Below are 15,318 nucleotides of genomic sequence, written 5' to 3'. Positions count from 1 at the left end.
GAAGACGGACACCTCTGGTTAACATTCCTCGCCTTTTCACCTTCAAAGCATTGCATACCTTTTTCAAAAGATTTCTGTAGTACATATTCTCCGGTAAGTGTGGAACCACAAGGTAGGTAATCTGTCAGGGTAACCCCATTTCTCTCCTAAAATGCGGACATCACTTTCTTTGTAGACGTAGTGGTCTTTGCCCTTTTGGGAGGTATGCTTCCACCGCTTTAGTCTCTAGATCATACCGGTACACCCAACATTCATCATTTGTAACCAACTGATCAAAAAAGTTCTCAACATCAGCATTACACAAATCCAACAGTTGGCGAGAACATTGCATTTGATATTGTTTCTGCAAAGGCATCAGCAACCTCAGAACCTATCGTGCGGAGACCTTAGACATGTGCAGACGGTTAGGTAAAATGCTGTGGGCAGACCTATAACTAATTTTCACTGCACTAGCTGCTCAACATTTACAACCATCTCACTGTCTGTGGATGTTGATGGCCTTCCTTCTCTCAGCTCATCAAAGACACTTGTATGACTGCACTGGAACTCCTGTTTCCACTTTATTACAGTATCATAGGATGGACAATGCAGGATATTCTTTATTATTTCTTTTTGTCTTTTCTTTTTTTTTTTTTTAAATGAATACTCTCATATTTCATGTGTTCATATGTTTTGAGCTCAGCAGGAAATTGATTCCATTCCATTGTTACCTTTTTGTGTTGGGGATGATATTTACTCAGCTTACCTACCAGCCATGCCATAGGGAGGGAGATGATGTTGTTAGATTTTCTGGTGTAATGGCTACTTAGGCTATATTGTGCCTATCATTGTGGTTCATACATCTTGTGTTGGCTGCTGTGAAAGGAGTTAGAGCGGTCGTATAATCCTAATCATTTCAGAAAACAGAAAAGTTCTATAAGATCTGATTTTTTGCCTATGACGTGGCCAAGTGATAATTCCTATAAGTTTGAGAGAGAGAGAGAGAGAGAGAGAGAGAGAGAAAGGTGAATGACAACAGACAAGCTTTATCATACAAGGCACATTCCAGGAGTATGTTTTACTGTGAGTGGTGTGTGGCATTGTATACACTAATATGGAGGGTCATTTTCTGACAATAGGAATAGATGAGTCAGATGAGTATGTCCTAGTCAGGTTTTGGATAGAATTACTTCTTGTCTGTTTGTATGGAAGCTAGAAGCCCATAATTGTGGTACAGTAATTTGAAGGAGTTTGTTTTGTATTTGCACTTTTTAATCAGTGAACAGTATAAGAAAATTCATTGGGGCTGTGTTGGATGGATGTTTGACAGCATCGTCTGTGATTTCACTTCATGGTATTCCTTATGGCCTGGGATCTAACAAAAGACAACCTTTTGCTGATGGTCTCAGAGACAAATCAACTCTGTTCTGATGAGCTTTAGTAATACAAGAGTAGGTGGGAAAGTGTTTTGCATGGCTAGTAGGGTACTTTGTGATTGTGTGTATATTAAGGAGGAACTGGACAGGCATTTGAAGGGAATGGTGTGATTTTTTTTTTTTTGGCTGATGCTGTATAAGCTCATACACTTGCTTTCTTGCTTCACATGCCACCACTACTACTACCCCTGATGGTAGTTACCTCTTTGAGTAAATCCCACTTCAGCACACTATGATCACTGCCACCTAGTGGTTCCTTTATCTGCAGATTCTTAATGCATGAAGAACCACTACTGATAATCAGATCAAGAGTATTACTCCCTCTAGTTGGCTCCCGAACATGCTGCTGTAGAAAATAAATCCGCAAAAGCCTTGCTAGTGTGTGTGACCAACCCACAAATTCCAGTCAATATCTGAGAAATTAAAATCCCCCATTATAAGACACTCTGATTTACTGTTTTTTATACTCAACAGAGTCATTAGGTCTAAAACTGCCTCCTACTCTCAATTTTGCTTTCTCAGTGCTTATGTCACACCAAAGTGACTTGACAATGCACTGCCTGCCCAGCCATGTCGATTGGCTGTTTCTTCCTTGGATTTTATGTGTTTCTTAACTAATAGCATAACCCCTCCTCCCTTCCTATCCTTTCTGTACACACTGTAATCCGCAAATTCCATTTCTGCATTCCTTATATCTGTGTGACAAGGTATAAGGTATAAGGTATGTTCGTGTCAGACGGCACCTGGGATTTCTCCCATCTCCGCGTGTGTTTCGCTGTATCGAGGACAGTACACTGTCAAGCCAGAGACTTGAAAGTGTGTGGGTCGTGTCTGTGCAGTGTGATATGTTGTGCCCATTGTTTATCCGGCTTATTGGCCGCCAGGCCCCCAGTGGGGCCCGACGTTGCCCATACCCTGCCACGTGGAGGCTAGCCGGGTGTATCCAGTATCACAACAATTTGCTCTGGCAGGTCCTGCCACCTAGTTTCCTGCGATTTCAGTGGCTAGGGCCTATTTAAAAAAAAAAAAAAAAAAAAAAAAGTTTATGCATTTGACATTAATGCTTAATGGGATTGCTGTTAGGAAATCGCTGGTTAGGGTTGAACACTAAAGAAATGTGTTAAAGGCCAAATAGGTCGGGCAAAATTTTGATGTTATTAAATTTAGACATGTAACGCTAGATAAAAGCTGATAGTGTTAGATATCTTAGAGATCTGTACAAAACCGGTAGAATTTAGACGTTGGTTATAATTTGGCGGCAGTGGGGCAGTGAGTACTCGGTCGATTTAGTGAGAGAGAGGGGGGGAGATTGAAGACTGGGGAGGAAACAGATAGAAGAATAGGGATGGAGTAGGCATCCCTAAAGAGGTCAGTGGAGACGAGCCCCACCAGGTGAAATATGGGGGGTACGCAGGGAGGAGAGGAGACAGAGATCCGTCTCCTCCATTCACTGCCTGGGGATGGGGTTTTAAAGGGAACCAGGTTAGAGTACCCAGTTCGGATCACCAATGGCGTGTTGGCAGCAAAGCTGCAGAATGTCTTCGTCGGTGTCATGTCCAAGGAATGTCGAGTCCGGTATGAAGGTCCAGCTGCCCATCCCGCTCTGGGGGTGAGATATGTTAGCTGGCAGTGGGGAACCTACCAGGTGAGGGGGGGGGGGGAGACACACACATTTACTTCATTGTGCATTCTCACTCTACTTGCATTCTTTTTTTTTTTTTTTTTTTATACTTTTTTCTTATTTTATAATAATTTTTTTTTTTATATACTTTTTTGTTATTTTATAATTTTTTTTTTTTTATATATATATATATATATATATTTTTTTTTTTTTTCACTCAACTCATTCATCTTTTTCTCACACACCAGGAGGGGATGCAATGATGGGTAGCGTAAATTTAAATACTAATTAAAACTAGGGTTAGTGTGTACTTAACTTAGCATTTGTGGTTTGTGTTCTTTTCTCTCACGCTTACACTTTTATTCATTCTTCTAGCTCTCATCTCATTTATTCGACTCTTTCTTTCTGCACTGCACTCTCTGGGCACCGCAACTTACTGTTATTCTTCAGTTGCGGTGCAGGCCTAGCTGCAAGGTTTTTTTTTTTTTTTTTTTTTTTTTTTGCAGGCCAGGGGAGAATGCAGTGATAGTGTTTATGTGGTTTGTAAATGTTTGTTGGTACAGTATATATAATGTAATGTAAGTTATTTTTAACTTTGTATTCTTTCGGCCAATTACATTTGCTCTTCTGCTCATTCCCATTCACTTTCTCTGCATGCATTCCCATCCCCCTCCCCTACATTGGTTTGGGGCCCCAGGTTCCTACACATGGCATGGTAGTCATGGGGAGTTTTGTTATGTCAGGTTTCTGTCAGGGTGCAGAATACTGCTATCCTAACAGTTTTTAAGTCATCATCTGGGCGTGGTGGGAAACTTGGGCAATTTTACTATTGATTATTGTTTAATTGCTGGGGGGGCTGAATTGCCATTCTTTGCATTGCTCTGCGCATTTCGAATACTTTCTGTGTGAAAGATGTAAAAGCTTTATAATTTTGCTCTTCTATGATGAAGAGATGTTCTTCTCCCCTGGGAAGGGGACCAATCTGTGCTATTAGCTCTGTTCTGGGGATGTCATATATTATACATTCATAGAGAATGTGTGCCCAGTCATCACTTTCGCCACAGGTGCAGTTTGGGTCATCGGTCAGTCCTAAGGAGGTTAGTTTCGCCTTTAGGGAGCCGTGCCCTGTCAATATAAATGTTGTAAAAAGTCGAGGAGCATACCACTTAGGTGGCTTTGGGCTAACCATTGACACCAGTGGCAGAAACCGTTTGGTGACCAGACCTCTGGTTTCCTGCTCCCACTTTGTTTGCCATAGCTCGTGGAGCTTTATGGCTATTCTTTTTCTTTCATCATTGAAGGTATTGGTTGTATCAAGGGCTATCCCCAGAAATTCTGTGGGTATGCCCTTTTTAAATCTATAATATAAGCCTCTTTTGGCTACTTCCAGGTAAAGTGGGAGAGTTCCGGCCAGCAACTGTAGTGCAGGTGTGCTTACTGTGCGACATGCTCTGGTAATAGTGAGTAGTATTGTCCTTTGTATCGATTCTAATTTATTCCTATTTCTTACTATGGCCGAGCGGATGAACCACGCACCGGCTCCATAGGTGATAACAGGTAGGAACATTGCACGGTATATGATTGCCAGGGTCTTTCTTTTGAGTCCCCAGTCTGCTCGACTGATCCTGGCAATCATACCTGCATAATTTCGCACTTTCTTCGCCAAGTAGATCAAGTGGGGGTAAAAAGTTAAGTTTGAATCAAAGACCACTCCAAGATATTTTAGTTCTGTTACCATTTTTATAGTGATTGTGTTAATTTTGATTTGTGGACGTCTTCTTATGTCCAAATTACCTTTTAGAAGCATTTGTTTGGTTTTTTCAGGCGATATGTTGAGCATGTGCATTTGTGCCCACTCCTGCAGCTGCAAGAGAGCGGCATTTGATCTTTGCTCTACAACCACTCGTGAGTTGCCTTTTACAAGGAAAATCATGTCATCTGCAAAGGCCAGGCTTTCCACGGGGCCCAGTTCCAAGGCCAGAAATTCATCCAGAACAATGTTCCAAAAGAAAGGGCCAAGGATTGATCCCTGCGGGCAGCCTTTATTCACAGGGCGTGTCAATTCCTGGAACCTTGTGCGTACTGAGACACTTCTGTCTGTAAGGTAGCTGTTTATTACCTTATAGAGGTTTTGTGGGGCATTTGCCTGACGAAGTCTCCTAAGGACACTAGGCCACCACAGTGAGTCAAATGCCCCAGCAAAGTCAATGGAGATTGCCAGCATATATTTCTCCTCTGTGTTTTTAACTGTTGTCAGTAGGTGGTGCATGGCATCCTCCGTAGAATTGCCCTGCTTAAAACCATACTGATTGTTGGAATGCAAGCCTGCTTCTGTGTAATATTGAGCTAATCTGCTGTATATTAATCTTTCGTATATTTTCCCTAGTACAGGGAGTAGGGCTATTGGTCTATATGATTTGGGATCGGTAGGGAGTTTTTCAGGGTTTTTCAGGATTAACCTTAACACAGCTTGTGTCCATATTTTTGGGAATATACCTTCTGTCATACAGTTATTATATAGTGCTATTAATTTATCTGGTGCTATTTCCGCTAATTTTTTGATAATCTCAACCTCTAAGAGGTCAAAACCTGGGCATTTATTGTTTTTGGTTTTAGATAGTGCTATTTCTAAGTCTTGTATAGTGAACAGAGGTTCAATATTGGCATTGTCATATTCAGTGTTTTCTTTTATAATGTCGAGCTGGGTGGGGGAATGATTTCCAGTTTCAGTCTGAATGATACTGTCTAGGATGTTATTTACAGAATCCACCCAACACAGGGTTGGGGTTCCATCTGGTTTGACAGTAGTTTCTAAGACATCTCCTCTTGGCAGCTTGTTGGTCACTATTCTGTAGACAACTCCCCAAGGGTTATTGTTTCCAGTCGTTCCCACCAAGTGCTTCCAGCATTCCTTTTTCTTATCTCTTATGAGGGCTGTATACTGATTCCTGAGAGTTTTATAAGAATCTCTCAGTGCATCCACCTCATTTTGTGACCAAGATGTTCTGGCTCTTTGAAAATGTCTCCGTGCCTGGTGTACCCTACTTCTGAGTATAGTCAGTTCGGGGCACCACCAGGGAACTGTCTGCTTCCTCGGTTTTTTCCGTGGGATAGACAGGGTTACTGTTTTTGTTAAAATGTTTGTCATAGTCAGTGCTTGCTCGTCCGGGCTACAGTTGCCTGATCTAGACCACTCATTTTCCTGTTTTTGCAGCTCAGCTGCTGTATGTTCTGCAAAAATCTGCCAGTTTGCCTTTTTAAGGTTATACCTTTTGATATCCAACAGAGTGTTGGGTTGTTTGTAATTGCCTGTTTAGTTTGAAGGAAATGGCTCTGTGATCTGATGTGGTCCAGGCTGGCTGGACACACCAGTCTGTGATTTTATAAGCTATTGAATTGGTGGCAAGAGTGATATCAATGTCACTCTCCCACATGGTACTGCTAAAAGTTGGGAGGTTATTCGGTTGGTTTAGCACTTGAAAGGGTGAGGTGGCTATATAGTCTGACAGTATCTGGCCGTTGTGTGTGCCTGCTCTGTCTTCTGTACGGCTGTGCCATAAGGCTGACCGGCAGTTGACATCAGCACACACTATGATATTTGCAGTAGGTAGCAAGTTTGTGACTACTTGTAGGTATTCAATAGTTGGATTTATATCTTCACCTGGTCTGGAATATAGTGAAATAATGTAAAACTGTCCTACAGCACTGGTAATATGGGCACACACACCCACTGGGGAGCAGAGGTGACCCACCTTTGTGACTGTAAGGTCAGTATTTTTAACTACTATTGCTGTGGAAGGGACACCTGAGGTGTATTCTATTATTTTATAGTCTCTTGGGTATCCCTGAACTCTACCCATATGTGCATAGGGCTCCTGGATTACCAAGATATCTATATTATTTTCTTCCAATTTGAGTGTGATCTGATCTACAACGGCTCTTGCTCTTTGAGCATTCAATTGGACAAGATTTAGAGCCCTAGTCACATTTATGTTTTCAATCTGGCCCATAGTTGGTCCTAGATTGTATAAGTTTTGCCATTTTTTTATAACTTGGGCATTTATCATCCCTGATACTATGTGTATAGTCAGTCAGCCGTGCTGCCTTGCAGGTAGCACATTTTGGCTGCTGAGACTTATTTTTGCAATTTTTGTAATCGCGGCCAGTGACTGCACAGTGACCACAGACAGGTTCTTTCTGAGTGCAGTCTCTGGCAATGTGACCATATTTATGGCAGTTAAAGCAACTTTGGATAGGGAAATGTTCTCTAAATCTATGACTGGTCCAGCCAGCATAGATTCTCTGTTGTCCCTGCAATACCTTCCAAATTTTTGGTGTAATTTCTGCAATTATGTTGAGTTGTCCATTCCTTTTGTTTTTGTTGCTCTTTTCAGCAGGAATTCAGCAGCAAATTCATCTATTGTCATTTCATTGTTAAAGTTTTTGAAGTAGATATCCATCATGAATTCATGAATTCTTTTTCTATTACTGACACAGGTACATCAAAGATTATAATATTAGGGTTTTTCCCTTTTGGTTTTTCAGGGAGCAAGCCCAGTTTTTCAATTTCAGGATGGTTTTCTATTTTTCTTAGATCTTCTTTGCTTGCTACCTCGATCAGGACTCCATTATTCCTGATTTTCCGCATGTTGTTTATCTTTATTTCTCTCAGATGAGGCCTCAGCTTTGTTACCACTGTGTCCTTAACTGCCTCACTGGTTTCATGGGTAGAGTCACTTTTTGCTTTCAGAATAACAATGTTGCTTTCCTTGTGTATATTACGTTGCTTAGTAGCTATTTCTTTTGCTTTAGTTATGTCCTGTTTGCCATTAACCTTTGCACATTGGGCATAGGTTAGTGTGTTCATTGTTTTATAGTTGTTCTTCTCCTCAGTTGTAACCTCTAATTTTGATTTTAACACTTGGTTCTCTGTGTTTAATTCAATCAGGCGCTGCTCAAGCAGTGACCAACAGTTCACTATCTGCAGCCTAATTGCAGAAGTAATCCTGTTGGTTTGCTTGTGCATATATTCTTCTAGATACACTCTGGTTTCCTTTGTCTGTTTGATAGGGTCAGTCAAATTTGTTAGGTAGTCTAGTTTTTGTTCTTCTTCTGTCTTTTGTTGCATCTCTGGAATTTCTATAGTTTCTTGATTTTTTCCTTTCCTGCCCTTCTTAATACTGTGGGGGCCAGGAGGCCAGCTATCCAGTTCGTTACCATTTTCCTCATTAACAGGGGCTTTCTCCCTGAGCACTCTAGCTTCATTTTCAGAGGAGTCTTTTAGGTCATTGTCCAGAATTTTGTCATTATTTGATTTTTCAGCCATAATTTCTGAACTAAATTCACTTTCGTAGCAATTTTCTGACGTTTTAAGTAATCAGAAATCGCGATTTTCAGGTTTTGGCGGGAAACGCCTGTAGACAAAGAAAACTATTTTATAAACCAAGTATAAGTTAATTCTGTCAGGAGTATTATATTTTCCATACAAAATAACCTTATCACGAGCCGTTTCAAGTATAATATATTCAGATTTCTCGACTTTTGGGACGTATTCAAATCAGTGGCTATGCCAGTGGGCTCGCTACCGCTGAAGCTGTAGCGATCGCGCTGGACAAAATCACTCTCAAAAGAGCAAAAATAGGCAAATACAATCACAAAAACTATTCTTGCCCGACTTAATTTACTTACCTTCATCTGTGATACTCTTCAAACCTGAAAAATCCATGTTCTAATACTTGCCTAAATCGAAGATCGCGCAATATCGTCGTCCGCCGTTTACATCAAGTGGAGCTTTGTGCAGATGCGTCCGTACACTTCCGCGACCACAGCGACACCCAGAATCTTATCTGTGTGACACCATGTCTTTGATATCCTAACAATATCTGCCTTTGATGTTTTGGCCAACACCTCAAATTCATCAAATTTATTTACCAAACTCATAGCATTGGTGTGTGCGCAAGTATACATGCACCTGTTCCTATTCTTAGCTACCGTAACACAGCCCACGTATTACTTGTTTTGCAATGACTCCCAGCAGTCTCTGAAATTCCCTGCACCTTGTTTTCTAGGCTGCTGCTCATTCCAATATAAGTAGTGCAAGGATCACTTTAATCTCTGCCAGCGGCTACTATTAATCTGTTAGTCCGTGTATCCCCCCCCCCCAAGCTAGAAGTTTTCCGACCCATCTAACACTGCCTCAATAGCATCAGCAAATATTCTTGCATTCTATTTAAGTGTATTTAAGTTATTAATTTAAGAAGCAGACTCTCCTGTTAAGAAGCACAGACCAGGCAGAAAAAAAAATTTTACCTCTTGAGCCTTGCACAATCTCTCCAGGGCCGAAATGATAGACAATGCTCTCATCATATACTCCCTTGTATTGTGTCTGCTAAGAATTGCAGATACTTTCAAATTCAACCCTAACTCACGGCTTTTTTTTTTTTAATGCTGACCTGTACTTGTTAAGTAATTCTGCCAGTCTTCTACTCTTAATATCATTAGTGCCAATGTGTACAACAATATCACCTTTTTTAAAAGATGATATCTGCTCTACAACGTCATCAACCTTTGCCCCTGGCAGACATATGCTGGTTCTGTTCCACTTATCAGACAGTTTTGTACTGACAGCTGGTAAGAGAAATCACTGTGTAGTTGAGAGTGATGGAAAGAGCTTTAACAGATTTTGGGATTTCCAGTACAGAGGAATGATGCCAGAAGCTCGGAAATGTAAGTTCAGTGAAGATTCAATTGAAAAAGATCAGCGGCAAAGATAGCGATTTTTTATCTAAATTTTGGAGTATTATTTATATCCCATCAGGACCAGCAGCATTGTTCCCTGATTGCTGCAGTTCAAACATGGTAAATAGTTGATTATAAGGTAAACCACAGGTGTCACCAAAATTCAGTTTGGATTCCTCAGTTACATTTTTAATTTTTTGAAGAGATTGGTCATAAGTAATTGAGGAGGACAACTCAGAAAATATGGTTGCTGGTGCACTAGATATTTCTGTAGGAGTAGAGAGCTCCTATCCATTCCAGTTAATCAGTAGAGTAGATTTTGGAGGAAAGTTACCATTTAACTGTTTTATTTTTCTCCAGCTCAGTGTGATATCTGTATTTTAATAATTGAAGAAACAAATTTAATCCAAGATTCTTTTTTTGCTTTGCATCTAATATAGGAGACAAAAGCAGTGTCACTTGGTGGCTACGTGGTGTGCATGTAAAAAAAAAAAAAAAAAAAAGGCTTTCCTTTAACATTATGACTACCTACCTAACAGCCCAACATGCTATTAGGTAGGTGGTCATAATGTTTTAGCTCATGTATGTTGTATTTTTAACAATTGCATGAAAATGGTTTGCATATATAAGAAATGGTCTGTCGAATTACAATTCAAAAAACCAATTCTTATATCTATGTCAGGGCTGATGAAAGAACTTTAATTTTAACATAACTTTTGAACTACATCAAAATAGAAAAATGACCAGAATAATAAAAACTATAGTTAAAACCACAAATTCAAAATAACAAGAAATAAAAAAACCACTAAAATTTACACAAAAGCTAACCCATATTTCCGAGAACATGAAAGAACATATGACAGTTAGTTCAGTTCATTGACACACGTGCAAGAATTATGTTTAACATATATAATTAGCATAACATATTATGCTATGCTAATTATATTCATTAAAAATAAATTAGCATGGATACATCCTAGGATTTCGCTTCATTCATATGGCTTTATCTACAGCAAAGTATCTGTGTCTAATTTATCTCTGTCTTCTCATTCATCTATATTCGCGAATCATGATGAAGAGTATCACAAAATTATATATAGAAAAACTATTTTAAATTCAAAACGAAAAAATTTTATCTGTAAGGTATGCACCAAATGCCATTTGTTCTAAAATGATAGGAGCAAAATAAACTAGTAGATACAGAGAACAGACAAATGGCTACTTATGTAACAAAATGTTTCAGACTGGCACACTATAAAAAAGTAATTCATACCTGATTTCTTCAATTACTGAAAGTATTTTTTGTAATGTCTCAGGATGAGTCCTATTGTCATTACATATACTAAACAGCAATCTTTCAAGTGAAAATGCAGGTGGCTCACAACTGTTCCTGATATCCTGGGAGAAAAAAAAAAAAAAAAAAACTTAAAAATTCGATAGAAAATGTTGAGAAAAAAAATGCTACTACTTATGTATGTTTCCACTGAACAATCAGTTATATATCATGTGTAGAATTAATTATCTTTAATTTGATTTTTTTTGAAAAAAAAAAAAATGTAAATAATTCATATAAGAAATTATTTTGTATCAATTACATTTCAATATGTCAAAAGTGGTTACATTCTTTTCATACATCTTGAATTTTTAAAGTGACCAGGATCATATTTAAACTAATGTCCAAAGGCAAAAAAATTAAGAAACACCCACTGTTTTCATACTTAGATATATAATGCATTATTTTATTCATAACATATATACTGATATTTGATCATGCTAAGTAACAGGCCAATATACATTTGGAATGATACAACGATAGGTGAGGTGCCTCCGTAGCCAGGTGGGAAGGAGCAGAAGTGTGTAGCACACGCTTCTTGATTAGACCGGGGTTCGAGCCCGTCACCACCAAATACGGAGGATGAGGAAAGGTCAGGGAATGACCACTGCATATCCCGGAGCATGTGCTGTGGCTCGGGGGAGAACTGAAGGGGGCGATTCTCCAACACATCAGAGCCTAAAAAAATTTGCAACTTGTGAAATGTTTGCAGCCTTTTCTGGAACAGGAAATGATCAAGTCTGTGTGTGCTAGGTGCACAGTGTCAAGAAATTAGGTGCCAACTCTGCGTTCTGATGGGCGCCAATGAGAGTTTGAAGAGTTGGGTAGATGCCCTCAAAGGAATTAAAATGGGGTACCCACAAACTCTCAGCTGCCCAACTCAATGCTCGATCTTGTGCATCAGGCACACAGTGGCAATCCCAAGGCAGTATACGCTGGTCCCACAGGAACTAGTTGTGGGTGACTCTGTTGTCAGGGAGACGGGTAATACGTTGTGCAAAGAGGATAGGTGAATTAGGACCAGGGTATGACTGCCAGGGGCGATAGGGGGGAGTATATGATCAGAGCTTTGTGAATCAATTCAGCCCTGGAGAGATTGTGCAAGGCTCACGGGGTAGAATTTTTTTCAGTGTGTGTTTCAGTTTCGTCTGTGCTTGTTAACAGGAGAGTCTACTTCTACAGGGATGAGATACACTTAAATAGAAAGGGTGAAAGGATATTTGTTGTTGCTATCAAGGCAATGTTAGGTGGGTTGGAAAACTGTTAGCTTGGGATTCACAGACTAAAAGATTAACAGTAGTCACAGGTAGAGGTGAAAGTGATTCTTGCACTGCTTCTATTAGAATGAGCAGCAGCCTTGAAAGCAAGGTTCTGGGGATTTCATGGAACAAGTAAATACATGGGCTGTGTTAGGGTAACTAAGAGTAAGAACAGGTGAATGTATACTTGCATTTGATGCAAGAAAGCAAGCATATGAGCTTATGTAGCATCAGCCAAAAGAAAAAAAAAAAAAAACCCAATTTCATTCCCTCTAAAAGTTTGTTCCAGCAATTAACCACCCTCTGGCTAAAGGCATATTTCCACACATCTATTCTACAACTTTCTTTCCTCAATTTGAATTTATGACCCCTCAGGTTTGTAATCCAAGCAAGCGGAAGAATCCCATCAGAATTCAGCGTGCTCAACCCATTCAAGGCATTATAAACCTCAATCAGATCAATTTGCAGATGCCTAATCTCCAGCCGCTGCAATTTGCAGAACTTTGCCTTTCTTGGTAAGAGGATCATTTTGTTCCCCCTCACCAAACTTGTTGCCCCTCTCTGTACTAGCTCAAGCAACTTTACATCCTTCCTAAAATGAGATAACCAGACCTGTACACAGTACTCAAGGCATGGCCTGATTGCCTTATACAAAGGGATAATCACCTCCTTTTCCCTACTAGCAAAATTCCTATATATCATTGACAAAATATAGTATAGTGAATAAATTTGATAAATTTGAAGTGCTGGTCAAGACACCAAAGGCAAGATATTGTTTCGGTATCAGAGACGTGGTGTCATAGATATAAGCAGTGCAGAATTGGAATTTGGGCGTACTTTGTATAAGACAACAGTACTGTCTATCTTTCCTGTACACACAATAGGAAGGGAGCAGGGATTATGCTATTAGTTAAGAAACACATTAAAATCTAAGGAAGTGAATCCAGTTGATATACAGGGTTGTTAAAATTAAAGTATCACTATGCAGAGAGCTCTGGTGCAAGTTCTAGGGCTCATTGTGAAGAGAAATTTGGACAACAGGTACAATAAAGAATGGGCTTGCCGTTTATTGGTAAAAAAAAAAAATTAGTTACAAAATTTGTCACTATGTAGCACTGTGGCAATACAAATCACTTGAACAGCGCTACAATTGTTCAATGTGTCCTCCATTTTGGTCAACAACAGTTTCCATTTGAAGAACAGCATTTTCTACAGCAGAATGTAACATGTCAACTGGAATAGCCAGCACACAACGTATAATGCTGTCCTTCAGATCTGCCAGAGTTTGAAATCCTTCCCGATACACCTGGTTCGTCAAGAAACCCCACAACCAGAAGTCACATGGGGTGAGGTCCGGTGATCGGGATGGCCAAGATGTCTGGAAACAGCGGCTGATGACCTGTTCGTCTGTAAAGTGTTGCCTTAGCAATCTTTGGACACAACGGTGGATGTGGGGTGGAACACCATCTTGCATGAATATTTGTATCCTGAAGGCACCCACGTTGTTGCAGCTCTGGTATTGCGAAATTTGCCAACATTTCATAATATCACTGTCCAGTGATGGAACAAGTGCGGGGTCCAGTCAGTGTTACCTCTTCAGAAAAATATGGCCCAATCATGAATGTGGCCGTAAGTCCACACCACACACTGTCACTTTTGGAGAATGCAAAGGGATCTCTTGGATAACTCAAGGGTTTTCTGTTTCCCAAATGCAACAGTTTTGCGTATTTACTTGTCCATTTAAGCAGAAGTGGGCTTCATTACTCCAAAGGATGTCCAGGGCCAAGTGATATCCATGTCATTCACGCCAGAAATTGAAGTGCGTATGTGAAATGAATATCTGCACCACAATGCTTTAGCTGCTGTAGCATGTGCATCTTGTAAGGATAGTACCGCAACACCTGACGCATTACTAGCCTTACAGTGAAATACGCCATGTCCACTTCACAAGAAACAGCTGGAACACTTGTGCAACCACATGGAGATTGACTTGATAAATCCACGACAGCCATAGCCACATGTTCAACACGAGAGGAGTCCACTCGTTTTTGACCTCTACCTGGTTGAACACCAAGATGTCCTGTCGCTTCAAATTTCGCAATCATTTTGCAGACAGCACAAACAGTCATAGGTCCATGTGGGCCTTATGCGCTTCTGATGCTGGAATTCTCTGTTAGCCACAGCTGCATTGTTGCTGTTCTGATAGTATAGCTTCACCAATAGCAACCGATGCATGGAGGCCCAGCTCTGGAGCTTTCTGAGGGCCAGATTGGCATTGACTTCCAACTGGGCTCGAGAACAAGCATAGATAACCAAGACAAAGTCTGCAAAGGCCAAAGACAGCACACCCAAGGTCCATCTCCAGGAACTCATCCAAGACAATGGACCAGAAGAATGGTCCAAGGACAGAGCCCTGAGGACAGCCCTAGGTGACCAGCCTGGAGACTTGCTGGTAGTTGGAGGTGAGCATGATCTTCCGCTGATTGAGGTATGAGAAAATGCATCTGTAAAGGTTGAGAGGAGTTTTGGCATGTTTAAGCCTCCTGAGGATGCTTGGCCACCACAGGCGATCAAAAGCACCAGCAAAATCCACTGTGATGCCAATGGAATATTTTACAAGCCTATTTTTCGCCGAACGATGAGGTACTGAAGAGCATCCTCCATACCAGTTCCGTGTTTGAATCTGAATTGGCGGGATGACGACAGGTTTGATTCTGTGTAGTGTCTTTCCATCCGAGTGTGTAGAAGCCTTTCAAGCAGTTTGGAGAGGACAGGAAGCAAGGCAATTGGTCTCTAAGAGTTTAGAATTTCTGGACGTTTTTCAGGACCTTTGATGATAAGTTTTATATTAGCCACCTTCCAGATTTTGGGAAAGTATCCAGACCCAAGACAGTTGTTGAAGTTAGCTAGTAGGTGTTGAGGAAATCTTTTGGCAAACTTCTTTAAGACATC

At 40.4% G+C, this 15,318-nt stretch overlaps 1 protein-coding gene across 1 annotated transcript in view; it reads right to left on the bottom strand.

The window, feature by feature from the left end:
* The window catches only part of LOC150078915 (uncharacterized), a 508,023-nt gene that overhangs the window by 75,773 nt on the left and 416,932 nt on the right, over positions 1-15,318 (bottom strand). The window contains exon 18 of the mRNA XM_090382884.1: positions 11,048-11,172. Within this exon, the coding sequence (XP_090239010.1) occupies positions 11,048-11,172 (125 nt within the window). The remainder of the gene's footprint in view (positions 1-11,047; positions 11,173-15,318) is intronic.

The sequence above is a fragment of the Mastigoproctus giganteus genome, chromosome 10 (assembly GCF_048544385.1).
Source record: "Mastigoproctus giganteus isolate SK-2022 chromosome 10, ASM4854438v1, whole genome shotgun sequence".
NCBI classification, from domain to species: domain Eukaryota; kingdom Metazoa; phylum Arthropoda; class Arachnida; order Uropygi; family Thelyphonidae; genus Mastigoproctus; species Mastigoproctus giganteus.
The sequence above is the reverse complement of the archived record's forward strand: the minus strand, read 5'-3'. Positions and strand labels throughout refer to the sequence as shown.